The following is a 26,909-nucleotide window of genomic DNA, read 5'->3' as shown; positions in this document are numbered from 1 at the left end:
ACGAAATTTGCGAGTCTTATCGGTTGATTCAGATAAACAAACACACGACGGCGGTTTTCTCGTCAATGGCTGCCATCTTTGTCCTGCTGCTTTTCCGTGCTGGGTGGGCTCATGCCCGTTTCACTGGGCAAGAGCCGCTGGGGATTCCGATTGACGTCTCCACCGAGCCATGGACAAGCAAATTTGGCCCCCAAGTTGACCTAGGCTATACGGGGCCACTCAGCTTCTCCCATTTGCCTTACTCGCGCTGTCTCGACGATGGGTTGGCCAGATTCGATATCGGGCTACTGGGCTTTCCTTTCGACACGACTACCTCATATCGTCCCGGTTTGTAGCTACTCTGATTGCTTAGCCTATTCATGATTGCAGGTGCTCGATTTGGCCCGTTTGCTATTCGTTCTGGCTCGCGGCGCCAGGGACTTGCGCGCTCGACACTCGCATGGGGGACCAGCCCAGAGGAAGAAGGGGCAGCAATACTCGACTGCGGAGATGTTAGGCTATTTTCCCCAAATTGATAGCATATTTAACGCTTGTCTCAAGGTTCCTTTATCAGCATACGACAATGTCAAGGCCCTCGACCAAATGGAGGCCGCCTATTCAACCCTTCTTGCGCGTCCTGTTCAAGGAGGCACATCGGCTGCTTATAAACCAAGCACCGCTGCGTTTGCACTGGACGGGAAAGAGCACCCGAGACTGGTGACTCTGGGAGGCGACCATACGATTGTAAGAAAGTTTTCGTGTTGGCAGATTGAAATTCAATTCACCCAAGGTTCTACCCATTCTACGCGCATTGCATGAAGTGTACGGTCCGATTAGGTATGTGTGTGAGTTTGATTCCCACATGTCTTACCACAACTTGCTCAGCGTCATCCATTTTGACGCCCACCTCGATACCTGGCCTCCATTCTCTGTCGATGAGCCCGTCACCCACGGCACCTTTTTCACGGTTGCAGCAGCGGAGGGGTTGATGACCAACACCTCTATCCACGCTGGTATCCGCTGCAAAATGAATGTGAGGTGGTTGGCTTTCGGGGCTTTGCTGGGGCTGACCCATATATACTTAAGGGGTTTAGTGACATAGAGCACGATGAGAGTGTCGGATTCCAGGTCATCAGCACTGAAGACATCGACGACTATGGAATTGCAGCAGTGATAAACACGATTCGCAAGAGGATTGGGAAAAGTCCTGTCTATTTGAGGTCAGTGTCTGCCAAGTCGTGCATTTTGGCTCACAACAAAATCAGTCTCGATATTGACGTCCTTGGTATACTTCCTCTTTGCTAGGACACTTTCCCGCAACCTTTTGTTTTTAGATCCTGGTTACGCTCCGGCCACAGGGACCATTGAGCCTGGCGGGTGGACTGTTCGCGAGGTCAAGCGGATACTTCGTGGCTTATCAGGACTCAACTTTGTGTAAGACCCAACCAACAACTCACCTCGCTCAATGAACCCTTCTTCCAGCGGCGCAGACATCGTCGAAGTCGCTCCGGCCTACGACTCCGCTGACATCACGGGCATTGCTGCCGCCGACATAGTGTACGACTTCCTCGCCATGATGCAGCTTCCCAGTCCCCCGTCCCCCCACGTCGGGCCATTTTCACGAGCAAAGCATGTGTAGAGTGAATGGAATTGCAATATGGAAGGGGGTACAGCATTGTAGTGAGAGATGTAGGACCCAATAAAACCATGACCGACCGGTAAACGAGGACCGTCATTTCTCAAAAGGGCCCTTCCGCGCGTTGATTAGACGCACGGAGGAGCGACACTCTTGGCCATCACCAGAACCAATGCAGGGTGGATGCGTAAGCACTGCTTGGGCAGAAATAGGCCAGGTACGAGAGAGAGGAGACATAAAACAGAAAGGGACACGTCGACAGGAACCGATTCGATTGAGTTGGAGGAAAAGCAGCTGAGCGTGACGCAAGAAAAGAAAATTGATCTTATAATCTGTGACATGATGGTATTACAAATCTAGGTTATCCGAATAAAATATTCTGCTCGTTGAAATGCTAGTGTGCGGCCGCAGGGGACCCAATGGTTGGAGCGTTACGATATACATCGGGGAGTGGCAGAGGTTTCGCTTGTTCGAGGTCAGTTCTGGCGAGCGGTGATTCAGGGAAGAGTTCTGCAAACATGCGTTTGAGGGCTACATCGTCGTTGGAGTTGGCTGCTGGTATGTCTCCTTCGACAAGAGTGGTATCTGACTCTTCAACCAAGTTTGCTTCTGGGACGTCGGTTTGGAGAGTGAGAACACGAATGAGGGCGAAGAGAGTCTGAAGTGTGCATTGGACGGCAGTGGCAAGAGAACACAAGACAATGCATAGAACAAGCACGGCGAGATGGAGCAGACTCGGTGGCGCTTGTGGTTCTTCAATTACTCTCTCTGGCTGACAAAGAGTGGTGCGTTTGCGTTTCGCTGCTTCCTCGAGCACTTGCTTCTGCCAGACGATCAAGAGTGTGAGAGCCAGAGGCAAAACAGAATCTTCGAGCTGGGCGGAGTCTGCGTTCATGGCAAGATTTGCATGCGGTGGCGAGTACCAAACGAAGCTGAAGCCCAGAATGGCAAGAGCCGCAACGAGAATGCAAACATGCCAGCCATTGAAATACCGCAAACAGTACAGAAAACCAGCAAGAGTGAGGCAGGACAGAATGGGGCTTCGGAGCATGCTAGAAATAGGTTCAGCGAGAAAGAAATTGTGGCTGAAGGACACATACGTTCGAACGGGGCTCGATGGTGGCGAGAATGAACGGTTGGAATGGGTGACGTCACGCGTCGGCCAATCGACATCCCGGTCACCGCCACGATCGGATCTAGCCAGTGCTTGGATCTAGCCTACGCTTGGACCCACCAAAATGGAGGGGCAGAACAATGGCAGGGCCGAGATGTCAAGTGACTCCTTTGGCTCATATATAAAGAGGATGCCAGGACAAAATCAACTTTACCCACTACCTCTCCTCACGACTACCTTATGTCCGCTACGATGGATCACGTCTCTCTACCAACCGACTCGTCTGAAAACGCAGACTCGGGTATAACCACAGCTCCTCGCACCCGTACTCTTCACAAGAAGAAGTCCTCTGCCGATTTGCGTGCAGATTGTTTGGAACACCAGCGATTGGAAGAAGAAGAAGCAGAGGAAATTGATTCCCCAGTTACCCAAAACTGTGCGTCAGCTCACTATTCATCTGCCTCTTTGCTCATCCTCCCAGAAATGACCACCTTTCATGACTTTGTTGTATTGGAATAGGAAAAAGTTGTACTTACACGGAATTTGTCTTCAGTTTGTATTAAATGGTGGCATAACTTGCCGTTTGCCTTTCAGTGGCCACACCTCCTCCAACGCGTTGAACTAGAGTCTGTAATAAATTATAATACGCAGCGGTCGGTGTATCAAGAACTATCAACCTCTATAAGTTTCATATCCGCAAGACTCACAACGATATCTTCTGAATCCTTCATGCTCAGATTCGTCAGTCTCATCGGCTTCAGACCCTTCGAAACAGTCGAAACCATCCCAATCAACATTGGTCACCACTTCCTTCAAGCGTTCTACGTCGTTTTCGTAGAGGAACGTGCATTCCTTGAAGCTTAAAGCTATTATTTTATGTTTTCGTTCGCACCTTTCCATCAGCATGGTCACAAATGCGTCAAAACTGGAACTGTTGTCTGGTGCTCCACGCAAGGGCACCGAATCGATGGTGAGAGTTTGGAGACTGGGAAAAGATAGACCGCCTAGCTTGCTATTATCCTCACCCAGCGCAGCCAGCAACCAGAAGCCCAAACTGCCAGCGAGCATTGCCCTCTTCACCTTCAAGTGTGATTGAATCAAGACCATTCAGGTTACCGAAGGCCCTAATCCATGTTTCCGTTTCCATGCCACCATGAACGTGGAGGGCACTAAGACTTTGTAAAGGCAGCGAACTGCTTGCGATTACAAAGTTGTCTGTGTCCCCTAGTCTCGATGGCGAGATAGTAACGTCAACAATCGATCCGGCATGCATTTCAGCTGACGTCCAAGCACGAAAAGCGAGATACGTATCCATGGCCACGAGGGAAATCGATTTAAGGTGGTCGGGACCAACGGTGGACGATAAACTTTGAAAGATGGACATAATTGCCAGGTTTGAGTCGGCTTGATTGCCTTTGCAGGAAATGGTGGTCTTCGTCCCCAGCGGAAGCATAAGATGACTGAGAAGATAGGCGGCAGCGACGGTCTTTTCGCCGGTGACAGCCAATGTCTTCAGTGCTGGCAGGGAAATCCGAGTTTTTGGAGCGTCAAGGGTGTCAACGCTAGATATAATGTCTTTTAGCGTATGTTGTATTTCGAGGGTTTCAAGAGACGGTGTTCTTCGAAGAGCGCGAATGAATTGCACCAGGGAAGAGTATTGCAAATGGAGGTCCTTCAGGCTGATATGGACAATACTGGATGACACAATGGTCGAGCCCCAATCAAGACTGATAATTTCTAGTCTCAAAGTCTTGAGATGAGGTGTTTGGCCGGCCAAAAAGGTTATGGGAAGATAGGACTCCTGACGTGGAGTTAACAGAGAAAGACTGATACGACCTAGATCTCACCTCAGGCGAAAATGGATAAAAAGTCGAGCCATATAATTCAAGGGAGGAAAGCTGCGGCGCAGGCTCTGAGGTTGTGTTATTTATTAGAACCAACTGACACAATCAGAGCCTACACACCGATGATAGTGGCAAGGTGCTTCGTAACGAAGTGAGGTTCAACTTCATCTATGCAGAGATTCGCGATTCTCGATAGCTGAGATAGAGCAAGAAGGAAAACGCGACGCTGTTGTTCAGTCATCGAGGCCACTGTTCCCTAGTGGCCATTTAGTGGGGGTTTCCGACTACTCAGGAGAGGGTACCGAGAGTGAGAAAACGACTGTTTTAGACCGTGCTAGCATCAGTTCGGCCAGCTGGTGTCGATGCATAAAGGGCGGACAATCCCAGAGTTGTGGGCAACCAAGCGAAGTCGCACGCCAATAGCGGGTAACATGTGAGACTTGAGCAATCCAGTTGGAGGAATGGGGCACGACACAGAACATAAAGATACGCGATAGGACTTCCGGTGGTAGGCGGCTGACTACTTCCTTGTTGAAGCTCAGTAGCACTTGGTTATCTGGCACTCACTTGATGAAAGTGCATTTCGTTTAGTCTTGAGATTGCATATAGCTTCTTGTAGTTGAAGCACTTCCGAGTCAAGAATATTCTGAGCTTTCTTTACAAGCTCTGAGCTACTGAACGCTGTGATTTCCGGAGGAGTAGTGGAAAGCATCGAGAGAAGTTACACGTGACGACATGTCTTCCTCCGACCTCTACAACACGAAAACTGCATTCTTTCTATCCGCATACCAAACCCTCATTAACCGTGCTCTTCCCGATTCATCGTCCCCCGACTATATTCCGACCCTTGTCTACCAAGCTCGTGCTCATATTGCTCTCAATGATCCTGCCGGCGCTATATCCCTTCTTCCGCCCAACTCTGAAAATGTCGCATTGAAAGCAGTCTCGGCATTGGCTCGTTATGTTTCCGCGACGGAATCGTCAGAGCAGGAGCCTATTTTGGAAGAGTTGCGCGACCTTGCTGTCGAGATTGAGGGTGACGACGTGGAGGGTACTGAACACGACAAGCTGACTGTTCGTGTTATTGCTGGCACGGCGTTTGCGCGTGCAGGAGAAATAGAAGAAGCTTTGGAAACCCTGGGCAGCGAGACTGAAGACCTTGAAGCGTGAGTGGGTCCTCGAAATAAGCATGTTCTTTAACCAATCTGGGGCTTCTATAGCGTCGCTGTCATTGTGCAGATCTATTTGTCCATAAACCGCCCGGATAGAGCAAAGAAGGAATTTGAGCGGGCGAAGAATTGGGCAGAGGACGATGTCTTGCTTCAGTTGATCGAGTCTTCCATCGGCCTCGTTGCTGCTCGAGACGGCTACTCCAACGCAAACTCATTCTACACTGAACAACTCGCCAACCCGTCTCTCTCCTCCACCCACATCCTCACTGCCCGGGGCGTGACTCGTATACTCCGGAATGAAATTCCAGCCGCCAAGTCCGACTTGGAAGAGTCGTTGGAGCGACAGAAGGGCGGTGATGCAGAAACATTGGCTGCATGTGTTGTGGCAGCCGGTATAGATGCGAAGAAAAGCAATGAAGCTGACGAATTGTGGACGTGCGTGATCGTTTGCATTCTGGCTTTCATGCAACCAGATACTAACGTCACTTCAGCCGTCTTTCCACTGAGCACCCCTCTCATCCTCTGGTTGTTGATGTCGAGCAAAAATCGCGTCTATTTGACGAATTGTGCAGCAACTTCCCTGTTCCACCTCTTGCAGTTGCGGCGTGATAATGGAAACTGTAAACAAAAAAAATCTTACTTGTGGCTATGCGCCAGCTGTGCGGCTTTGATTGAGTTGAGTGGAGACTTAACTCTCAGCTGATTTGCGCCATCTTTTTAAGCCCCCTTCTCTCACGCCTTGCATTCCGGACGCTGGTCTTGACCGAAAGAAACGCCATAAATTAAAATGCCATTACGGTATATGCCATCGGCGCCTTCTTTCCGTTTGCTCTTCGCTTCTCGTGTCCAAAATTCGCTTCTATATAAGCCAGTTGACGCGCCTGAGTGCCTTGTAACCTTTTCTCGACCATGAATCGCCGCTCCTCTTTTTTTTTCCGGCGCCAACCATCTACTTCCTCACCAGCAGCCGCCACCAACGGAAAAGAACACGCGGTCACAGAGTCTCCCTCGAATGGCTCGACTCGGAACCACCCTCCTGATACCCCGACGATTCTGCAGAGTTTGAGCGAACAGGCAAGTTGGCGTTCACAACCCAACTCCACCAAGCTTATCCACGCTTTTCCAGCTTTCTAAAGGCGCCAAGTCGGTCCATACATCGGCGTTGGTGCGTGTGTTGTTGTCAGCTACCTGTCAAGCTATAATAATAAATCAACACTTCAGTCTGCTGTTGTCGACGCTGTCTCGCACCGCGATGAAATCGACGACCGAAAACTAGCCCTCGAGCATGGTATCAGCTTCGTATCCAAGGTTTCCAACGAAAAACTCGCGACGACGCTGCAAAATAAGATCATTGAGCTCTGTATGGCCTGGTTTTGACTCGACACGGAATTCTCATGTTTTTCCAGTCTACAATGACCTTGCCCACCCCCACGCAACCAATATTGGCAACAACTTCGCCTGGAGGACCGCTGATGGAGGCAATAACAATGTCAATGCACCCGATATGGGCCGGGCAGGCACACCTTACGCCCGCAGTGTCCAACAAAGTCATCCATTACCCAGGCATGAGTTGCCCGATGCCTCATTACTCTTTGACGCGTATGATCATTAGTTCAAAACAAGTCTTAGCCTTACCATATGCCTCTAGCCTTCTAAAACGCGAGGGGGTTGGGTTATTCTACCATTGCTTGTTTTCACAACTAATCGGCCCCTAGTTTGTTGAGCATCCCGCAGGACTTTCATCCTTAATGGTGAGTGCTTACCTTCAAACGCTGTTCTTCAATGACACTTGCTTAGTTCAGTTTCGCCGCTCTCGTCATTCATTCTGTCTTCCGCACTTCACACACTGACGTCAACATCAATGACACATCCTCTTATGTCGATCTTTCTCCCTTGTACGGTGTTAGCCAAGCAGAGCAGGACACGGTTCGCAAGCGCGAAGCTGGACTCGGCCTACTATACCCAGATGTTTTTGCCGAAGACCGACTTCTTCTCCTCCCTCCTGCTGTCTGTGTCCTGTTGGTCCTTTTTAGCAGGAACCATAACGTGCGTTACTCGTCTCAAGTGCTACCCGCTTGCCTATAGTTGATTTCGGGATAGTATATCGCACAAAGGCTATACGAAATCAACGAACGAAACTCTTACAGGGACCCTGGCACTCTGAACGAAAAGGAACTTGCAGCTCAAGACGAACAGCTATTCCAGACAGCGCGTCTCGTCAACTGTGGGTGGTTTGGATCCGTGGTTTTCTCGGATTATTTCTCGTCTATTCTCGGTTTGGTACGCCAGGGTAGCAACTGGAGTCTGAATCCTTTTGGAGTAAGCGCTTCCAATAGTTCCATATCAAACCACGCTAAATCCTACTAGGAATTCCGAGACGAAGCACATTCACTGTTCGATCGTGGACAGGGCAATGTTTGTAGTGTCGAAGTGAGTCCATCACTTTCTTTCTGATATCACCACTTAACCTTCGAAACAGTTCAACTGCCTTTATCGATGGCATGCTACAACAAGCATCGAGGACGAGAAATGGGTGAACAAGGTGTTCAACCAGATATTCGAAGGCAAAGCACCTGAGGAAGTTACGCGTGAGGACTTCAAGGTCGGGAATCCTTATGAATTTATTCAAAGTTTTACATTTTGCGTTTAGGCGGCAGCTATCAAGGTGGCTAGGCAGCGCCCCGACGTCCACCACTGGACTTTTGGAGAGTGAGAATGCAATCACTGAGCTTATGAAAGCTTGATGACTAAACTTCCTGTCAGTATCCGAAGACAAGAAGATGGGTCATTCAAAGACGAAGACCTCAGTCGTATCCTTAAGAACGCGTGAGTGGTTGAATGTTATGTTTGTCCATCTCACGTGATATTAGCACTGACCACCCTGCTGCTGCATTCCGTGCTCGTGGTACTCCAGGTGAGTAATCAGCACAAAAACTGTGGCTATTAGCTGGCTAAGAGAAAAACAGCCTCTATGCGGCTACATGAGATAATGGGGATTGAACAAAATCGTCAATGGGGCGTTTGCAGTCTCAACGATTTCAGACGGGTGCGTGTTTTTTGTGGTATCCGATTGCATTGTTGATCCATCGAAAGTATCTTGGGCTCAAACGTAAGAAACTTCTCAGCTAGCTACCCTTGTACTGACAGACTCATATAGCTTACGCGAGCTTCCTCGAGTGGAATCCAAATCCAGAGGTAGCTGATGCCGCCGAGAAACTATATGGCAACATTGAATACCTCGAGCTTTATGTCGGTCTTCAAGTTGGTTTTTGCTTTATCTTGATAGTTGGCATCCCTCATCTTTCACAGGCTGAAGAAACGAAGGAACTTGGTGATGGAGCTGGGTTGTGCCCTGGTCGGTTATCTTATCTCTTGATCGCATCGAGCTGACATCAGCAAGGCTACACAATCAGTCGTGCAATTCTCGCTGATGCAATTGCGCTCACCAGGTCCGTATTGTTTGTCCAATTACTCTTCCTTGACTAATCACACATACAGAGGGGGTACTTGTTCAGTCCTGCATCACGAAATGCCTCTGAAATCTACACAGATCGGCACTTCACCTACGACTATACGCCGTTCAATCTCACAGCCTGGGGCTTTGCGGACTGTCAACGTGATCCCGATGCATACGGTTCGCCCTCCTGCAACTAGCATTGAACTGTGCTCATGAAATTAACAGGCTTTGGAAGCACTCTTGGACGCCTCTTCCAACGAACCCTACCAGATGGGTTCACCGAAAACAGCACTTACGCATTTTTCCCTCTAATGACGCCGACGGCAATGAAGGCAAATCTAACCAAACTACACCTCCTCGATGGTTACGATATGGCACGTCCCAAAGACGAAAGGCCTGTGCAGATCGTGAGCGACTATGAGACAGTGGCAGAAGTACTCAAGAACACGAAATTCGTCTCCACATATGCCACACGTTCGGCAAGATTTATCAAGGGCAAAGGCTTCTTCATCGTCGAGAGCGAAGAAAAGCGGCAAGAAGTCTTCACCAAGCTGTTTGGTTCTTCGGATTTGTTGAACAAAGCTGCTACTTTCTTCCGTGAAACAACAAGCAAGCTGATTGCCTCGTCGTCATTCAAGTTGGTCGGTGGCAAGACTTCTGTGGTCGACATCGTCCGCGATGTTCTCAGGCTTGTGCCCATCTATTGGGCTGCTGACATTGTGTGTCCAACCCTGCTTTATTAATGGGTGCTCGTGGCTAATGTGTACAGTCCGGAGTTGAGCTCAAGACGAAAGACAATCCTCACGGGGATTTCACTGCTGTCGAACTGTACACAATGCTCAGCGACATTTATTCCTTCGTCTTCCTGGACAGCGAAAAGGCCAAGATTAAGGTGGTTGAAGCACAAGTGCAAAGTCATGTTGAGAAGCTATTGCATCACATCGGTGGTACTTCTCGAGTACGTTGTTCAAACCTGTCTGGAATGCGTGACTAAGACAAGTAGCTTTCTGTAGTTGGAAGTGTTGCAACACTCTTCAAAAACAAGAAGACAGAGCAGCATGACATAGTCAAGCGGCTGCGTGATCTCGGTCGTCCAGGCGCAGAGGTCGCGAATATGGTCTTGGCAATCATGGTCGCTTCCGTTGAATTGTCACTCAGTGGGTTGAAGCTCAGTGATTTTTTTCGTCCTCAACTTTTTTAGGCCTGACCAACCTATGCAACGCTTATATTGGATCAGAACACCAACAAAAGATCCAAACTAGCCAGGACATTAGCGGGTTCATTCGTGAAGCATTGCGTTGGTGTCTACCCTTATTATTTGTTTATACTTCCTCACCAAGCTTCACAGGGGTGGACCCTCCCTTCCGTGGCGTATACCGTAAGGGTTCCTATCAATTGCCAATACCAGACTGGACTAAACAATCATAAGGAACTGCAACCTCTGATGTCAGCGCGGGGGGTACCTCTTTCCCAAAGGATGCGCGCCTCTTCTTGGATGTTGCCGCAGTTTACGGAGATGTGAGTGTCTCCGGTATTGGTGGCCCTATTTTAACAACCGTGGCTAGGGGGGGCGTTATGCCAACCCAACGGCTGTCGACTCCGACCGCAAGACCGAGTCCTATCTCTACGCTGACGGAGCGTTCAAGAATCTTGGCGATGCCTTCACTGTGAGAGTGCTGTCAGAGGTCCTCAAGACTGTTTTGTCGTACAAGGGCATCACACGCGCGCCAGGACAGTCTGGTAGTCTGAAAAGGTATGCCTTTTCGTGCCTAAATAATGGTTTTCCTCACCAAGGTACAGATTCAAAGACAGCTCTCGCCGTGATCTCTGCTTCGCATACTTGGATGGGAGCTCCAAGTTTTCTGTGCCGTGGCCGGGTTCTATGACCGTGCAGTATGAAGCTAGTTGATTATTTTGTGAAGATTAAATTAGTATTCTTTGGATGATCGAGATTGGGAAAGGCCGCTGATCTGCACGTGGGGGTACATAATTACCTGTTCACCCTCCATGTCCGACGATGAATTCGACGAACCTGCTCTCAAGCGTAGCAGACGAGTGAATAGAGCGTGCGACATTTGCCGAAGAAAAAAGACAAAATGTAGGTAGGGTTTCTACTCCAGTATCCTTTCACGGCGGCCGAGACTGATGGTCATGAGGCGACGGTCCAAGTAAGACCAGTCACAACTGCTCCTCTTGCGTAGCTTATGGGTATACTTGCACCTATGTCGAGGCTGCTAAGGTGAAGTCTTCGCGTTTTTCTTACTCGACAACCTGCTCTAAATATTCCTCTCTCTCAGAAACGCGGCCCGCCAAAGGGGTCAGTCTCCCTCCGTCATTTCCTTGCCAAACCTTATAATGTGGCCACTAGCTATATCGACAACATGGAAGCCCGGATTCAGAAAATAGAGAGACTCCTGCAAACCGTATGTTTACAACCCCACCCTATCTACCTCTTTTTTCCACTGAGTACGTCTAACAGTTGGTTCCCGATGCTGATCTCGCTCAGACCACAAGTTGGAAGTCGCCCCCTCCCGCTGAAGACGACGACAGAATCCATCTAAGCCTCACTGAGAATCTCCAGCGTCTCTCTCTCAGTCCACACCCCGACAATGTCTTTTTTGGACGTTCCAGCGGCGCGATGTTGTTGCAGACCGCAATCAACGTCAAACAAGACGTGGAACCCCAGAATGCGCGACTCCATAAGGAATTCTGGGCCTCCAGGCCGGTTGGTCGCTCTCACTACAGCATCTACAAGCGATTAACTGCTTATTGTCAGTCTCCGGAATTACCCCGTCAACCCACGTACACATTTCCCCCACCAGATCTCGCAGTATCACTGGTTGAGCTCTTCTTCGCACATATAAACTTGATTGTCCCCGTTCTCCACCGACCCACATTCGAAAGGGACCTATCAAGTGGTTTGCACCTTACCAACGATGGTTTTGCCGGGACATATCTTCTTGTCTGTGCACTCGGGTCACGATACAGCGAAGACCCACGAGTGCTTCTTGACGGGACAACCAAGCTTCACTCATGTGGATGGCGTTGGTTTGAACAGATCCAACTTGTCCGTGAACCTCTCGGGCCACCTGTGTCAATCTATGATCTCCAGTCGATTTCTGTGAGTAAACGCTATCTTTTTTCTGAGAATTTTCCGGGCCGACTCAATCCAGCTCGCCGTTATGTTCATTCACGGGACCACTGCACCACATGCCTCATGGACATACCTATCCTTCGGTATCAGAATAGCGCAAGACGTCGGGGCACATCGACAGAAGGATGCTGGCCACCACTGGACTGCCGAAGACGAGTTGTGGAAGCGTGCTTTCTGGTAAGTCCATAATCAAGTATTTCTGCCAAGTTGATCAGGTCTTAAGGGCTCTGATGTACTTCGATCGACTAACCTCCTCATACTACGGTCGGCCTAGTGCAATGCAAGATGAAGAGTAAGGACGTTTCATCGACTGCGCCATTTGTCTTAGTTTTCCAGCATGGACTTGGAGTATCCGATTCCCTGTGATGACCAATACTGGGACCAAGGTTTTAAACAACCCGAGGGCAAGCCATCGATGATATCGGCATTCGTCTGCTTGCTACAGCTGTCTCAAGTCACATCTTTCTCTCTCCGTACGCTCGTAAGTAACACAACTCCGAAATACCCGACTTGCTCAAGGGCGCAGTACTCGATCAACAAGCAAAAGGTTCTATTCGGACTGACGACCGGGACAAAAAGTGATTGGGAGCAGCGAATCGTCGTTGAGGTATGATGTCTCATTCTAACTACCAAATCTCTCAAAGTGAACACAATCTAGTTGGACACCACACTAGACAAGTGGCTGGAAGACATTCCTCCCCATCGTATGCCCTCTACAAGCGGCAGATCAGCCCTAATCGTTCTATTTAGTGAAATGGAACCCTCAACGCGAGTTTTCGGTGTTTGAGACTCAAAGCGTGGCCCTCCATCTGAGTTACTACTATTTGAAGATGCTCGTTCATCGGCCGTATGTTCCACCACCCGACAAAGTCAGCACGAAGGTTAATTCCCCTTCGTTGGCGATCTGCTTACATGCGGCCAGAAGCTGCGTGCAGATTCTTGAACACTATCAGAAGCAAACTGGCGGAAAGCCGATGCCGCTTATGCAGGTGAGTTGAGTAATCCAACCGACCGCCTTCTCATTCGGTCCAGAGCGCCATGTTTTCCTCGGCCCTATTTCTCTTGCTCAACTTATGGGCAAACAAAAGGAATGGTTCAGGCTCAGTCCTCGACGCTACCAAGGACATGGCCGGGGTTGACAGTTGTTTGCAAGGATTGCACGAATGCGAGAAACGGTGAAGAATACAAAAAATGAGGGAGATGAATGTGCTCATTTTTTTCTTTAGGTGGCATTCGGCTGGCCGACTTTGTGACATCCTTCACAACTTGAGGCGGGGTTTGACGATGCCTGAACTCCCCAAACCCACGAATAAACGTGAACGAGGAGCTGAACAGCCCAAGAATGCCATCTTTGAAATTAGAGAGGCTGCTCCAGAGTTGCGGCCCATCAAAAGACCTATAGTGGAAATACCAGGACCACGACGGCTTCAGACTTCTGACGTGCCTGCCATTACCACGCAGTTTCTCCCTCACAACACTCCTCCCTTGTCTTCTTCGTCAAGCTCGTTCCACGGCCAGTCGCATGACAGATACATCTCGCGAAACGATGAGCAGGCATATCTTGAAACGCCTTTGTCCGCGACTTCTCATCGGTCCGATGTTTACGTGCCTCGAATGCCACCTCGAGAGGCTTACAGTAGTAATTCACCCGCATTCCGAGACCCTCATTACAATTCTCCCGAGACGCCGTTATCATCAGCGTCGTCTCTACCACCCCCGTCTTCTCAACGCCTGAACTACTCACACGTGCGAGATTACCGCAGAGAAACCCACAATCATTGGTACGACGGCCAGCAATCGCCTGTTGTTCAAGGACCTCCGGCTAATAGTCACCGTTCATCAGCCTCCTCCCATCATCTCATATCCTCCAATGGTCTTGCGCCATTTTTCCCAGTGTCTGAGGCTTTTTACGATCATGTGACATCCAGTTTTTCTGGCCACCGTCGTATTCAAGACGACTATTCGAGTGGGTACTCAAGCGGAGAGGTGGGATATTATCAGGATCATGCTGGCCATGGTCGTGAAAGCGATTACTCCTCAAGAGAGACAACGTGGTCATCAATATCAGCGAGTTACCAGTAAGTCTCCTAAACAGACTGTTATGTCGTGCTTAGAAGAATTTGTGCAGTGGATCAGACTGGGGACCTTACTACAATAATCTGAGTCAGTCTAGGATGCATTGACAGTGTACAAGTCGAACGAAAGAAAAGATAATCTGTACTTTGTGACTTGATGGTGTGACAACCTGAAAAAATGCTGAGTGCTTTTGCCGCGCGCAAAGCGGCACAGGCAGCTAATAATGCTAACGTTGCCCCACCTCCACCTTCACCCTCAGAGCCGTCCAAGCCAAGCTCAAAGCGTAAGCTAAGCGCCCAAGCACCAAACTCTTCCCGTAAAAAGAAGAAGAAAGAGGCAAAGAAGAAGGCACGATATTTTGAGGAGGGTATCGACTCGGCAGATATCATCATCGTGGACTCTGGGGAAGAAGACGAAAACGAAGACCCTTTGGATCCACAGGAGCTTGTCATCGCTGGAAAACGTGCATATTCACCGAGTGCACAGGTCAATGACTCATCAGACGACGAAGTCCAAATTCTCGATGTGCCAATCCCACCTAGCTCTTATCGAGCTCCCGCCCTGGCCCCTCCCCAGCACAAACTCTCTACCTTTTCACCAATAGCCGATATCAACACTTTCCAGCTGTTGCCTGAAGAACTGGGGCTGCTTGGCCTCCAGTCTGGCGTATTGCTTTCACTGTCTCCCGGTCTGCAGCTGGTGCTAGCAGGCGTTTATTCGCTGACCGTGTTGCGCGGAACGGTCTCAATATATGGCGCCTCTCTGACGGCTTCAACCACATCCTATCGCGTTTTCGCCCCGCGTAGTGCCCCAATCCCAGTCATCGAGGCATTAAACTCGTCCTCTCTGCTCCAAATTAGTCTCCCAGAACGTTTGCAGCCCGCATTTTCCGGCGCCAATGATGCTGTCTTGGTCATCAGTGCCCTTCAGACTGGCGTCGAAAGGCTGGGCCAGGTCTGTCGTGTGTTTGAGGGCGTGTTTTCTCCCCCTCGTTTGTACTCCGGACTTCGGCCCCAACATGAACTTGTCAAGGGAGCCAAAATGGTGCGGCACAATAAACCAGCGCCCGACGACTCTTACGCTGTTGACAGCTTGTGGATGCGAGCAAAGATATCCAGCCCCTATTCTTCCCTCCTACGTGGGTGAAAGCTTTAGATGCGCTGCACGAGCTAAAAGAGCGCACAATCATCGTGAAGGGTGCCAAAAATGTCGGCAAGAGCACCTTCTCTCGTGCTGTATTGAACCGCTTGTTGTCTCGGTGTGTTGGTTTTCCCACCCACCAATCGATTTCCTCATCCTTTCACAGCTACAAGAGGGTTGCCTATCTCGATTGTGATCTCGGTCAATCAGAGTTCACTCCTGGAGGCTTAGTTACCTTGAATGTCGTGGAACAGCCTGTATTGGGTAGGACTCTGCTTCTGTGCTTGCATCGATGGTTCTTATGGTGTCTGTAGGCCCTCCTTTTACCCATCCAACTATCCCCAGTTTCGCCCATTACCTTGGAGCTACAAGCCCCAGACATTTGCCTTCCCATTACCTCGCGGCCATCCAGTCGCTGCTTGAAAAGTACCGCCTCGAAGTAATGACTCTGATTGCCGATGACGAAGACGACGAAGACGACCGAATCTCAGATATGGTGCCCCTCATTGTCAACACGATGGGTTGGGTCAAGGGACTAGGTGCAGACCTAACCCAAAGGATCGAAGAATTAGTCCAGCCAACCGATGTGTTCGAGCTGGACAACAATACCAATGCGTCTCCAGAAGCAGAAAATATCCACTGTTTAGAGCCCATAGCTCCGTCGTCCCTGACATCGAATTTTACCGCTGCAGACCACCGTTCTATCGCCTTCCTCTCGTACTTCCACGCCCAATTCACTGATCCAACTGGTGTGAGGTGGAACACGACGGTTCCGCTGTGCGGCCAAAGACCTTATGAAGTGGATTGTAACGCTGCATTTGACCAGTTCATACTATGTGGCCCAGGCAGCGAGGACATCATACCCGAAGAGCTCACTCGTGTTCTCAACGGCGCGATTGTTGGCCTAGTGGAATGTGACTCTCGCTCGTCTGATGTTCTTTATGTGCAAGGGGCTGAGCTCCCTTCGCCAGCGACTTCTATCTGCCATGGCCTTGCGGTCATTCGTGCTGTCTCTCCGACAGGGTCACACCTACAAGTCCTCACGCCAGTTACCCCGAATCTCATTCCTCGATGTCGGGTTCTTGTCAAAGGCGAACTCGAGCTTCCTGTTTGGGCTTTGCTCGACTGGACAAGCACGGAGGAGGGCGATGTAGCTGGCATAGAAAAGTCCCGAGTACCTTATTTGCAATGGGACAAAGGCGAGGGCCTCGGTGGCGAGAAACGAAGGATAAGGCGAAACCTGATGCGTAGAGCACAAAGGTGAATTAGAATTACAGGGAATTAGTCCACAGCAGTTGTTCTCGATACATCCAAGGTAGTACAATTACTTGAGAGCCAATCAATCTAGAGTAAGCAGTTACACCAAATCAGAGAAAAAGAAATCCGTATTGGAAGGGGGTGGTCCAGCAACCAACCCACTGGGTATTTCCACCATCTCACCGGACAAATCTAATGGTTCATTATGTCAGCTACGTCTTTTCCAAACCACTCCAAATGACGCACCGAGCAGTTTAATTTTCAACCCAATCTCTGTGAGTGCCTGCACAAAACCAGCCGTCTCCTTGGACGATACGTGACCACCGTCTCGCCTAAGCATGTTCAGTCCGTCTGTCCAGTCCGCCCATCGAGATTGGTCCGGCGCTATTTGATCTGCTATCGAGCCCTCATGTGCGCTCAGCAGTGAGAAGGAAAGCGGTGATGCAACTGGAGGGAATGTCGGTGGCAGATCACTCTCACGAAGCACGTGAGGTGGAGCAGCACATGACCCGGTCGCAATCTCACTGATTGATGCAACTTCAATGCGTTCTGGCAGGTCCTCCAGTCCACTGCGAATGGCAAACTTGATTGAGCTGTCCACATAATGAAGATATTTCATTCCAGGGTCCTGGCCATATTAGATGAACTTGAACACACAAAAAAAGAAGACACACCAGTCGAAGGAATCGCCAGGGTCGAGTAGGCCGCCGTGGATTGGCACTGGTCGAGTTTGCGGGTAATGCGTTGATAAACCAGGCGCCTTGCATTAAACATTGTATTCGTTGCTGTCGCACAAACTCATACGACTCCTTATAAAGTTTGGCACGGAGATTTCTTGAGCGGCAAGTTAGGAACCCACAGGGGGGCAAAAAAATCAGCATTGACCCACCGTATAGGAATCTTGCTGAGCAGATCGTCTTCCACCTCCAACTCCTTCATTTGTCGTTCCCGGACGGTGCGATACTCGCACGCATTGAAATCGTGTTCAACTTCATGCCAAGGTCGAACATTCTCCATTCGTAGCGAGACTTTCGTTCTGTTGGAGATCAGGCCACGGAGACACAGAGTTAAGGAAACACAAACTGGCTACGAACGAGAGCGGCCACTCTCGCGAAGTCATCAGTGGAGGCCCCGCTTTCGCTCCACATTCGAACGAAGAAATGGGTCGCGAGGGAGTGGACCCTGTAGAAATCAAGGAAGAATGGCTGGAAAGTTGTTGATGTCGAGTCTACAGAGCGACTTGAGTATGTCGAGCAACGGAGGATGAGATATAAACGTACATCCAGGGGCGAAAATGGCCCAGTGCTCCGAAAGGATTTCCACGACCTCGTTCGATGCTCTGGCTACCGGACACCGCCGCGCAAGTGGCCTACTCAGTTGCTCTTGGATGATCTGCGGGAGGGTTTGATTCAGGGAGTTCAAGAAACCTGCTATTCTTCTCACCTTGGGGAAGTCTGGATCTCCTTCGATGAATTTCCGCTGTAAGTGTTGGTTAGAACAGATACGAGTCGGCCAAGGACATACCAAGCACTCCAAACCCAGCATGCCAACGTCGCTGAACTCCTCCTCAATGTTTTCGGAGCCCAAGCCTAATAACCTCCACTTGAGTAGCTGACCATTCTCGTCGGTCTGCTCTGAAAGCTGGCTACTGGTCCAGATACCCTTCAGTGCAACAACATGAGAAGGCTCTGCTTCGAGATCGACAGGGGTGGTCTTCTTTCTATGTATAACACGAATAAAGTTGGCTTGGAAGTCCAGGATGCATGACGTCAGGTCCTCGATGGTATGAGACGACATCAAACGCTATTGAAGGGGTTGGTGAATGCAGCGAGGTAAATAAAGCAAGTCGCACCACGACGGCTTTCCGGACATTGAGTCGCTCAAGTTCTGCTATAAACTCCTCCCACCGGGTGTCACTTGCATGAGAAAGAAGTGAATTTATCAACATCATGCTGGAGGCGATTCAACGTGAAACAGCGACAAGGAGAAGGTACTGCATACCTATATTGTGCCATGGCGGTATCGGCACTGCCTAGTCGACTAATCACTGTTTCCAAAAAGCCTCGACCTTTCCGCATTTGTTCGAATACGACAGAGAACCCATAGCGATAAACAGAGCCAGGCGGGAGAACAGAAGTCCCACGACTCGAACCAGCAATCTGAAGCCCAGGAGCGGTCATGGGATCCGCCTCAACTAATTTCTTGAGTATGGCAGTTGCTGGCCGACATACATTGATGAGCGACTGGGGGGACGAAAGAATTTGGACCACTTGGAAGATGAAAGCGTCGTCTAGGGAAGACCAGCCATAGTCCAACTCCATCAAGTTTTGCATTGCCGTTAACGCGTACTGGATATGTTGGTAAGAAATGGAATCTTGAGGCCTTGAAATGAAAACACGAACAGCAAGGGTATTTCCATGAGCACCAAATATAACGTCAATGAGATCGGAAAGACCAGAGCAGTTTATAAACGACTGCGCAAATTGCTCCTCCTGCAGTCCGCCACGTTAGTGGCCGCGAAAACCGGCTCGAGCAAGCGACTTGCCCGAATGTACTTCTGGAGCGTAAAAAGTGTCATCTTGAGAGCATTCGTGTCGTCGCGGAGGCGGAGTTTCTCTGCAGTCTCCATGGCCTCTCGTGAAGGTGCATTAACCAGTCTACGAAAAGTTGAATAAAAAATGAAATAGAGTAGATTATCAAGCAAACGCACTTGAGATTGACCTTGGCCCTAATCTTTCTTCTCAGGTTGTCGTTCGTGACCAACTCGTCGGTCTCATCTCGGAGGGCAAAGTTGGAAGGCTGGTCTTTGAGTTTAAGGTTGACGCAAAGTTGTCGCACAACGTCATCAACTGTGAGGACTGGATCGATACGCGTGCGTACAGTCAGCCCAGAGGCAGTTGTTACAGTGTTGGTAGGGACTAAAGGTACGGCTGGGCCGCCATTAGAAGGGGTTGGCGGAGTCCCCGAAGACATCCAACTATGTTACAATTTTCCCGTGTCTCTTCTCTTTCAGAGCGTCGCTCCTACAAAGGTTGGTTAGATACACGTATTGCCAGCGTACACAAGCGAATTGGTTCAGTGAAAGCGAAAATAGCGTCCTCTCCAGCGAGCACAAGGCCCACCAGTCCGACTGACGTGCAAATATCTCGGAATCTCATCTCGTAGGGGTTTTTCGAACTGTTGGGAAACGTACTTTTTAAGCGATCAAGTCAGAGCGGGAGAAGGGAATGGTGATGGCGAGGAAATGACAGGGGGAGGTAGGGAACGTTCAGGTTGGAATAACTCAGCAGGGAAAGAGAATGGTGGAGAATGTCACGGTGTGACGTTCTCTTACGTTTAACCTTCGCGTCCATCCATAGATCCTGACTTAACTAGAATCTTCTTTTTCTGGGGCTTTCACTGGATAAAGTTTCCATTGCAAAATCGCGTCACATTTTTGTACAACATCATTTTAGTGGAGACTTATGCCGTGGTAATATCGGATGAGCTGTACAAGCAATACTGGAACACGTTCATAAACACAGAATTTCTTTGGGGACTTGAAAACTCACCTGGCTGTCTGGCCCAGATCCCGTCTTGGTTGGTTCTGCCCCGCTATTGTTGCCCGTATACTTGGTGCACGCGTTGTTCACGGACAGTCCGCTAATTTTGGTCGTCCTGATCTTGGCCGTGTCCCCATAGTTCCTGCGTCAGCTTTGAGACTTTGCTGGTGATACGAAAGCTGAGTTGACATACGTGTTAATTCCAGCGAGGGTGCTTCCCTGTGTCCAAAAGAATCAATGCCTGATATTGCAGCGCACATTAGCACTGACGGAGACGGCCCAAACGTCGTTGATCTCAACGTGGCGCGTGTACTGAGTCTTGCAGTTGCCGCAGCTAGAGAGTAACATCTTAAGTATTCCATGATGACTGAGTACCAGATGCTGCTAACCTGCGATAGAGTTTGCCGAATTTTTCCGCGTAGAACTGACAAAAGGTTATGCTGACAATCACTCTGAGCTTCTCGACTGCATACCGAGTTGATGATAACCGTTCCTGCACCTGTATACCATGTGTTCAGCCGAATTTTAATGAAGCAACCATCGTGACACTGACCATTGTGCTGAACGACTAGACGAAATATCAATGCACTGTTTCAAAGCCAGAGGGATCAGACGCACTCTTGTCATCTGCGTTCTATGAGCAGGAGCATCAGTAAGGCTGTGAGTTGTTGCTGAATCAAGGTACCTTGGCCTAGAAAAAATCAATACTGGGAACTTGAAAATGGTCTGAAATCGAAACTCACGCCTCCGTAGTTGATACGAGAAACAGCGGCTGTCGATGCAAATCAGGGCCGTGGTTCTAACGCAGTGGCCTGTCCACTCACAAGAGCTGGTTTGTTTGATTGTGATCGCATCTTCGCACACATCCTGGTTCAAAGCTGTGAATCGTAGTGAGGTATGTCTCCAAAATCAAACTGACCTCAAAATACACGTGATCCAAAGTGCAGGAGCCTGACATCATAATGAGACGTGATGCCCATTGAAGATCAGCGACGCACCAAGACAGTGTACGCCCTCAGCCTGGTTGGCGCCAATAATGACACGGCTTAAAGTAGCACCTTCTTCGAGCAGGAAAACGGCATCTGAGTCGCCCTAGAGACCGACTGAGTCAAGCGTTTTGAAGTGACGGGACATAAACATACGCCTTCATTTTGGCCTTTGCAAGCGCCAGATCCTCGGTCAAACCTAGTTCAGAGGATAAGATGGGGAGCAAGACAGCTGAAGCACAACACAAACCTGGTATATGCAGCGCTGGGAGTGAAAGTAGTACCAGCAGCAATTCTTTTTGCGCTGCTGAGACTACTGGTGGTCGGCGCTGTGGGCCATACGTTGGTGGCCGAGCGTTTCTCAACGAAGGTGCCGTTTGCAATGCTAGGAAGACATGTTAACAGATCCATAAAAAATGCTCCAAGTTACGCACGGTGTAGCAAGAACGGCGGTGGCTAGAAACACAACAGTGAAGAGCTGGTTAAGCATGGCTGATTAGACAAACTGCTTGTGAGGTACATTGACCTGGCTTGGGGTAGCTTTTATACTCGACTTGCGGCATGAATCCGGTCCGTCACAGACAGCACGACGAGGTCTCGAGTTTTGCGCCAAGAAAATTTCCGACATTGGTTTGCATAATCACTCTATTAGGCCACGGTTGAACGTCGTATTTTTGGGAGCTCGAAGGCGGCTCCGGACGGACCGTCACCTAGAATGACCCGGATGCCAAGAGATTCAGAGTCAGAATCCGAAGTTGTCCAGAAAATCGACCGCCGAGTCTGACTGCGCGGAATATTCAATCATTAGAATCGAAAGCAGATTCGACGGTGATCGTTTGAAAGAAAGGTAAACTCTCACGTGAGCTGATCGCATCAGCGATCTCAACCCTTTGAACAAACTTGGAACGAACGTCGAACTTGTAGGCTTCAAGGTGCATAAACTCCAAGCAGAAGGTGCTTTCTTAAGTTAGCTAGACTTTGACGTTGCTTATTGTAGAGGTGCCGTAATCTCAAGTGGCCATTGTTCTTCAAAGGAACATATAACAATGAGCAATTTGAAGAGTCCACCAATACTGCTTTTCTCTCTTCCCCACTACGACATACATCCTCTCTCTATTCATAATGATCCCCCTCGTCATTTTCTCCGCCGCCTTGATGGCACATAGCGCGCCTCTCCTCTCGCGCGACTTCCGTCTCCAAAACGGCCTCGACGCCCAGAAACTTAATGCTAAATTCAAGACCCTCACGAATTCAACTGAATGCACCGATGGAGAGCAAGCTTGTATTGGAGTTTCTTTTGCTCAATGTGTGGCGGGAAACTTCCAATTGTCACCTTGCTCTGGTGGTACTATTTGTGCTGCGTTGCCACTTGTGAATAAAGCTGGGACAAGCATCACTTGTGATACAGCCAGCGACGTTGCTGATCGCATTGCGCAAACTGGAGCAACTGGTGGTGTTGATGGGTCTGACCCAACACCAACAACGACCAGCAGTCCTGTGGCCAACTCTACCTCCGACTTCCTTCTCCAGAATGGTCTGGATTCTCAGAAGCTCAACACTAAATTTGCATCGCTCACCGCAGATTCGCCGTGCAGTGACGATGAAAGAGCTTGCATTGGGACGGCTACTGGCCTTTGCCTCAACGGCAGCTTTGTTGTTTTCCCTTGTTCCACAGGCACTGTTTGTGCTGCCCTCCCCTCTCTTACCGAACCAGGCACATTTGTGACCTGCGACGCCCCAGACGACATCAAAAACCGTATCGACCAAACAGGTGCGACTGGAGGAATAGATGGCTCAGAGTCTTCCACCTCTTCCGTTGCTGCTTCATCTCCAATGGCGAGCTCCAGTGATTTCCGCTTGCAGAATGGCCTAGACGCCCAGAGATTGAACGCTCAATTTGCCACTCTCGACGTTTCAGCCTCATGCTCTGATGGAGAGCAAGCTTGCATTGGCGACGCATTCGCTCAGTGTGTGGCAGGCTCTTTTGGTGACGACACCTTGCGCTGGTGGTCTTGTTTGTGCTGCGCTTCCGCTTGTAAACAAGCCGGGAACGAGTATAGCATGTGACTCCAAAGCTGACATTCAAGCCCGAATTGCTGCTACTGGGGTAGCTGGTGGAATGACCGGACTTTCTTGATTGTATCGATAGCAATTCTTGTATTCTTAAAACTGTACAAACAAAGATTAGATATTACAAACTGGTATCGCCAATAGTCAGTGAGTATACGAGGCTATTGTGCCTCATGAGGTTGTGGTTGGAGGCACTTCAACCGGCTGTTCTAAGCGAAACCAGACATTAATCATGGCCCAAATCTTGCTGCGCTCTCGAGAGGCCCAGCTTTCAAGTGAGCGTGCACACGCCTTGCACTCGGAGAATTCAGCTGACTTGAGTTGGCCAATCTCCTCTGCAGAACAAAGTGAGTAAGGCCAAGTTTGTTGTCTCTGAGGAAGACATACCTGAGACATAAAGAGGATCGCTCTGACCTCGTTCCCGATCGAATAGATAGTGAGAGGTGGCTGATAAGATTAGCTGGGAATAATTGTGTAGTGGATGCACTAACCTAACTGTGTCTAAGAATGCATTGTCCAAGGTCAGCATGCGATGGGGTAAAAAGGAAGGAGATTTGACCAGTTCGCTAAAGTCTTTTCGGCACGCGGCCGCAGACATGCAAATGAACCCTGTCGAGTTCTTTCTAAAATGTCCTTGCTGCCTTTGGGCAGTCTGGGCGGCACCCATAGATTGGATAAGAGTGGTGATAGCATATTGGGCTGCTTCTTTCCCGATGGCCAGACGCGCCATGTCCGCCGAAGACAATGACGGAGCGTCTGAGGGTTGGTAAAGTGGTTCGTCCTGAGAAGGCTCATAAATCTGAGAAAATGTGTATCGACACAAGTCGTAGAATGCTGCCGGTAGAAGGCTGGGTGCTGTCACTTCGCGAGCTAGGTTGATGACCGCCTAGATTAGGTCAAATTAAGGCAGGCCAAAGTTAACCAGCACACACGATGGGAGAAGGATAAAAGTGGCCCCCGTTCATTGAGGTCTGCATCTCGAATGATCGGGCAACATCCTCCCGCAGATCCCAGCCTGAGCGAAACGGGTCGGCAACACGCTCATTCTGGAGTAAGACCAAACCAGACCTTTCAGTGTTGAAGGCCAGGCAATGGATAAATGGGCGAGCGCTTTTTCCCGCAGCGAATCCACGAGAAATTTGGTGGACAACCGAAGAATACCTGATACAATAGCAAAGTCCTTTGCACACACACTTTGAATAAGCTGCTTGACTGGTTTGAACTGGAACACACCTCACGGCCATTATTCCCAAAGTTTGGACCGTCGTATAATGCGGCAATGAAGTTGCCCACGTCTATACGTTTTCTAAGGTCGAATGGTGTTGTGTCGTTAATACGCACCGTCAGCCTTATCCTGCAGAACTACTAATGGACAAGTTTCACAGTCTTCCACGATATCTTCAGAAACCCTCAGCTGACCCCGCTCCCGGGAGCGGGGTGGCTGAGGCAGCGTAAACACATCTCTGAAGAGAACGGAGTGACGCGAAAGTTGCGAGTAGTGAACTTTGAACAAAGTAGTTTCTGCCTGTGAAGCACGATCAGCCGTCGATTACTCGCAACTGTAGGTGCTACCAACCTGGCAGATGACAGACCCATCTTGAAACCATAGGTCCGAATGCTTGCTCAATTCATGTCCTTGCAAACCGTCAACCATGCAGAGAGTCGAGGCGATCATTCGTTATACCAGTATTTGAGTCCAAGATGTGCAGCTCCTGCCCACACCGCCGGTAGGCGAAGTTGTTTGGGGAATCCAGGATAGAAGGGGACGGCCCTACAAGAGTGGCCATGGCGGTAGCCGCCAGAATTGTACCCAAGCGATCGACACCAATTAGTCAGCCGTGTTATGCTATTTCTAAATGTGTCGACTCTCCAAGTCGATCTAACATCCTCCTAAGCTCCTCTGCCTCTGCAATGAGCTCTTTAATCCTACTCGTTCCATCTGCCGCTTTCTGTGTCTCTTGTAAACTCAACTCTGACACTGCCTTTTGCACCACCTCCGACCAAGTTGTCCCTTGCTTCTCTAACTCTCCCGCAAGCTCATCTTTAATTCGTCGACAAGTTCCCACCCCATCATAGCCAAATCCAGTGTAAACCTGGATAAGTGAGGCACCGGCCCTGGCGTATTCTAATGCGTCAGCCCCAGTCGAAATTCCGCCGCATCCAATGAGAGGAATAGTAGCGGGTAAATTCTGGCGGAGAGTCTTGAGCGCCGCAAGTGAGTAAGGCTTCAACGGGGCGCCAGACAAGCCGCCTATTTCAGACTTGTTCACTAAGTCGTGTCAATAATGTTGAAAAAAAAAGGTTTATAACGGCCAAAACGCACGATCTCCCAGACTCGCAGGCCGCTGGGTTGTGGTGTTGCTCACGATCACTGCGTCAATGGCCTTGCTCGCGATCACGCTTGCCATTTCGACCAGTTGACTCTCTGTTAGGTCCGGCGCGATCTTGAGAACGAGTTTTGGTTTCCTCGTACTAATCTGCTCTCGCGCTTCTATCACGCCAGCCAGCAAATTCTCAAGTGCCTGCCGATTCTGGAGACCTCTGATACGCTCAGAAGATAGCGGAAAGGGTTATTCCAGGACATACCGCAAGCCAGGAGTATTTGGACTCGATACATTGATGACCAGAACGTCCGAGTACTCTCCAAACATTTTCACTCCCGCAACGAAATCTTCAATCGAGTCTGGGTGTGATTCCTTGTTTTTCCCAAGGTTGACGGCAAGCACTGAACCAGGGCGGAACGAAGCGGAGGATGAGTCGTCAGAGAAACGCGGTATTCTCGCGCGAAGTCGAGACAACACAGCGGCGTGACCCTCTGAGGGAAATCCATAGCGGTTTATAAGCGCCAGGTCGTCTGGAAGATGGAAGACGCGGGGTTGTGGGTTTCCCGACTGTCCATAACGTCTGAGTAAGGAAAAGTGGATCAGACATATCGCGCACCTGGGGTTTAGGTGTTACACTCCCGATTTCGACCCAACTGAAGCCCAGGTTAAATAACCCTGGCCAGCATCACCATATGCTCATCCCGTAGAGAATGATGTGCTCACCGTCTATCGCCTCTCCGTTCTTGTCAAAACCTGCCGCCAACCCCACCGGATTCGAGAACTCACAGTCCCAAAGCTATTATGTCATGCTTTTGTCGCGTCACCCGGGGGGGAAAACTTACTGACGATTTCAGACGAGCATCATCCACCACCGGGTCCCTCGGAGCCAGCCCAGTTTTGAGTATCCTGACGGCTAATTTGTGACCAGTTTCCGCGTCGAATGCATTGCGTAGCAGGGGAGTGAAAACGTAACGGTGTATCGCAGAGCGCGCGTCCAAGTAGTAAATCGTGAAAAGACCGGCAGACACAACTAAGACTGTGCCATAAACCCCATTTCTAATGGGAGAAGAAGGAGATGGTGCTCGAGTTGACGCATGTCGTGCAAAGCCTGGGCGGAGCGACTGAGCCAGTCGTGAATGGCGAAACATGGAAATGGGC

At 49.8% G+C, this 26,909-nt stretch overlaps 11 protein-coding genes across 11 annotated transcripts; 6 read left to right on the top strand and 5 right to left on the bottom strand.

Moving 5' to 3' along the window:
• Window positions 1–65: 65 nt before the first annotated feature.
• Window positions 66–1,618, top strand: MIND_00348600 (uncharacterized protein; the record flags this gene model as incomplete). The annotated part of the gene is made up of 9 exons (XM_037360332.1): window positions 66–327; window positions 370–491; window positions 541–723; window positions 770–816; window positions 865–1,012; window positions 1,066–1,199; window positions 1,245–1,264; window positions 1,314–1,413; window positions 1,462–1,618. The coding sequence occupies 9 exons, from the start codon at window positions 66–68 to the stop codon at window positions 1,616–1,618; spliced, it is 1,173 nt and encodes a 390-aa protein (XP_037223217.1).
• A 2,132-nt stretch (window positions 1,619–3,750) lies between these two features.
• MIND_00348400 (F-box domain-containing protein) lies at window positions 3,751–5,285 on the bottom strand (the record flags this gene model as incomplete). Its single annotated transcript, XM_037360331.1, has 5 exons — window positions 3,751–4,530; window positions 4,577–4,641; window positions 4,694–4,829; window positions 4,876–5,093; window positions 5,141–5,285. 5 exons carry the CDS (start codon window positions 5,283–5,285, stop codon window positions 3,751–3,753), a joined length of 1,344 nt encoding a protein of 447 aa, XP_037223216.1.
• A 23-nt stretch (window positions 5,286–5,308) lies between these two features.
• On the top strand, window positions 5,309–6,354 carry MIND_00348300 (Heme peroxidase; the record flags this gene model as incomplete). The annotated part of the gene is made up of 3 exons (XM_037360330.1): window positions 5,309–5,739; window positions 5,794–6,180; window positions 6,237–6,354. 3 exons carry the CDS (start codon window positions 5,309–5,311, stop codon window positions 6,352–6,354), a joined length of 936 nt encoding a protein of 311 aa, XP_037223215.1.
• A 300-nt stretch (window positions 6,355–6,654) lies between these two features.
• Window positions 6,655–11,111, top strand: MIND_00348200 (Heme peroxidase; the record flags this gene model as incomplete). The annotated part of the gene is made up of 27 exons (XM_037360329.1): window positions 6,655–6,823; window positions 6,882–6,910; window positions 6,967–7,105; window positions 7,152–7,344; window positions 7,394–7,412; window positions 7,461–7,496; window positions 7,543–7,791; window positions 7,846–8,064; window positions 8,113–8,175; window positions 8,225–8,347; window positions 8,396–8,454; window positions 8,509–8,571; window positions 8,616–8,659; window positions 8,712–8,791; window positions 8,839–8,854; window positions 8,903–9,006; window positions 9,055–9,100; window positions 9,146–9,194; window positions 9,246–9,379; window positions 9,428–9,921; window positions 9,972–10,160; window positions 10,206–10,359; window positions 10,404–10,499; window positions 10,551–10,580; window positions 10,632–10,720; window positions 10,768–10,955; window positions 11,003–11,111. 27 exons carry the CDS (start codon window positions 6,655–6,657, stop codon window positions 11,109–11,111), a joined length of 3,183 nt encoding a protein of 1,060 aa, XP_037223214.1.
• Window positions 11,112–11,209: 98 nt separating this feature from the next.
• On the top strand, window positions 11,210–14,539 carry MIND_00348100 (Fungal-trans domain-containing protein; the record flags this gene model as incomplete). Its single annotated transcript, XM_037360328.1, has 15 exons — window positions 11,210–11,300; window positions 11,359–11,441; window positions 11,500–11,519; window positions 11,571–11,625; window positions 11,682–11,927; window positions 11,979–12,323; window positions 12,376–12,533; window positions 12,580–12,648; window positions 12,693–12,837; window positions 12,883–12,963; window positions 13,015–13,060; window positions 13,107–13,345; window positions 13,389–13,531; window positions 13,583–14,434; window positions 14,485–14,539. 15 exons carry the CDS (start codon window positions 11,210–11,212, stop codon window positions 14,537–14,539), a joined length of 2,628 nt encoding a protein of 875 aa, XP_037223213.1.
• A 70-nt stretch (window positions 14,540–14,609) lies between these two features.
• On the top strand, window positions 14,610–16,836 carry MIND_00348000 (Fungal-trans domain-containing protein; the record flags this gene model as incomplete). The annotated part of the gene is made up of 4 exons (XM_037360327.1): window positions 14,610–15,476; window positions 15,524–15,690; window positions 15,739–15,836; window positions 15,887–16,836. The coding sequence occupies 4 exons, from the start codon at window positions 14,610–14,612 to the stop codon at window positions 16,834–16,836; spliced, it is 2,082 nt and encodes a 693-aa protein (XP_037223212.1).
• A 93-nt stretch (window positions 16,837–16,929) lies between these two features.
• MIND_00347900 (ELMO domain-containing protein) lies at window positions 16,930–19,802 on the bottom strand (the record flags this gene model as incomplete). The annotated part of the gene is made up of 13 exons (XM_037360326.1): window positions 16,930–17,021; window positions 17,076–17,457; window positions 17,504–17,663; window positions 17,719–17,865; window positions 17,913–18,057; window positions 18,110–18,221; window positions 18,273–18,308; window positions 18,354–18,632; window positions 18,682–18,781; window positions 18,831–19,177; window positions 19,232–19,321; window positions 19,354–19,486; window positions 19,540–19,802. The coding sequence occupies 13 exons, from the start codon at window positions 19,800–19,802 to the stop codon at window positions 16,930–16,932; spliced, it is 2,286 nt and encodes a 761-aa protein (XP_037223211.1).
• A 489-nt stretch (window positions 19,803–20,291) lies between these two features.
• Window positions 20,292–21,879, bottom strand: MIND_00347800 (Pectate lyase C; the record flags this gene model as incomplete). Its single annotated transcript, XM_037360325.1, has 17 exons — window positions 20,292–20,330; window positions 20,381–20,513; window positions 20,565–20,590; window positions 20,630–20,705; window positions 20,761–20,795; window positions 20,845–20,870; window positions 20,925–20,939; window positions 20,990–21,005; window positions 21,057–21,062; window positions 21,115–21,143; window positions 21,196–21,238; window positions 21,291–21,322; window positions 21,370–21,463; window positions 21,514–21,556; window positions 21,608–21,742; window positions 21,792–21,813; window positions 21,864–21,879. 17 exons carry the CDS (start codon window positions 21,877–21,879, stop codon window positions 20,292–20,294), a joined length of 786 nt encoding a protein of 261 aa, XP_037223210.1.
• Window positions 21,880–22,479: 600 nt separating this feature from the next.
• On the top strand, window positions 22,480–23,424 carry MIND_00347700 (uncharacterized protein; the record flags this gene model as incomplete). The annotated part of the gene is made up of 1 exon (XM_037360324.1): window positions 22,480–23,424. The coding sequence occupies one exon, from the start codon at window positions 22,480–22,482 to the stop codon at window positions 23,422–23,424; it is 945 nt and encodes a 314-aa protein (XP_037223209.1).
• A 174-nt stretch (window positions 23,425–23,598) lies between these two features.
• On the bottom strand, window positions 23,599–25,229 carry MIND_00347600 (BTB domain-containing protein; the record flags this gene model as incomplete). The annotated part of the gene is made up of 10 exons (XM_037360323.1): window positions 25,112–25,229; window positions 25,004–25,062; window positions 24,769–24,952; window positions 24,661–24,722; window positions 24,496–24,607; window positions 24,360–24,442; window positions 23,987–24,313; window positions 23,919–23,928; window positions 23,815–23,874; window positions 23,599–23,762 (listed from the first exon to the last, which is right to left on the bottom strand). Exons 1-10 carry the CDS (start codon window positions 25,212–25,214, stop codon window positions 23,599–23,601), a joined length of 1,164 nt encoding a protein of 387 aa, XP_037223208.1. The 5' UTR covers window positions 25,215–25,229.
• A 39-nt stretch (window positions 25,230–25,268) lies between these two features.
• Window positions 25,269–26,899, bottom strand: MIND_00347500 (Dihydroorotate dehydrogenase; the record flags this gene model as incomplete). Its single annotated transcript, XM_037360322.1, has 6 exons — window positions 25,269–25,696; window positions 25,751–25,968; window positions 26,014–26,318; window positions 26,368–26,426; window positions 26,475–26,547; window positions 26,594–26,899. The coding sequence occupies 6 exons, from the start codon at window positions 26,897–26,899 to the stop codon at window positions 25,269–25,271; spliced, it is 1,389 nt and encodes a 462-aa protein (XP_037223207.1).
• Window positions 26,900–26,909: the final 10 nt, after the last annotated feature.

The sequence above is a fragment of the Mycena indigotica genome (assembly GCF_014461135.1).
Source record: "Mycena indigotica strain 171206Taipei chromosome Unknown Mind.scaff0003, whole genome shotgun sequence".
NCBI lineage: Eukaryota > Fungi > Basidiomycota > Agaricomycetes > Agaricales > Mycenaceae > Mycena > Mycena indigotica.
The sequence above is the reverse complement of the archived record's forward strand: the minus strand, read 5'-3'. Positions and strand labels throughout refer to the sequence as shown.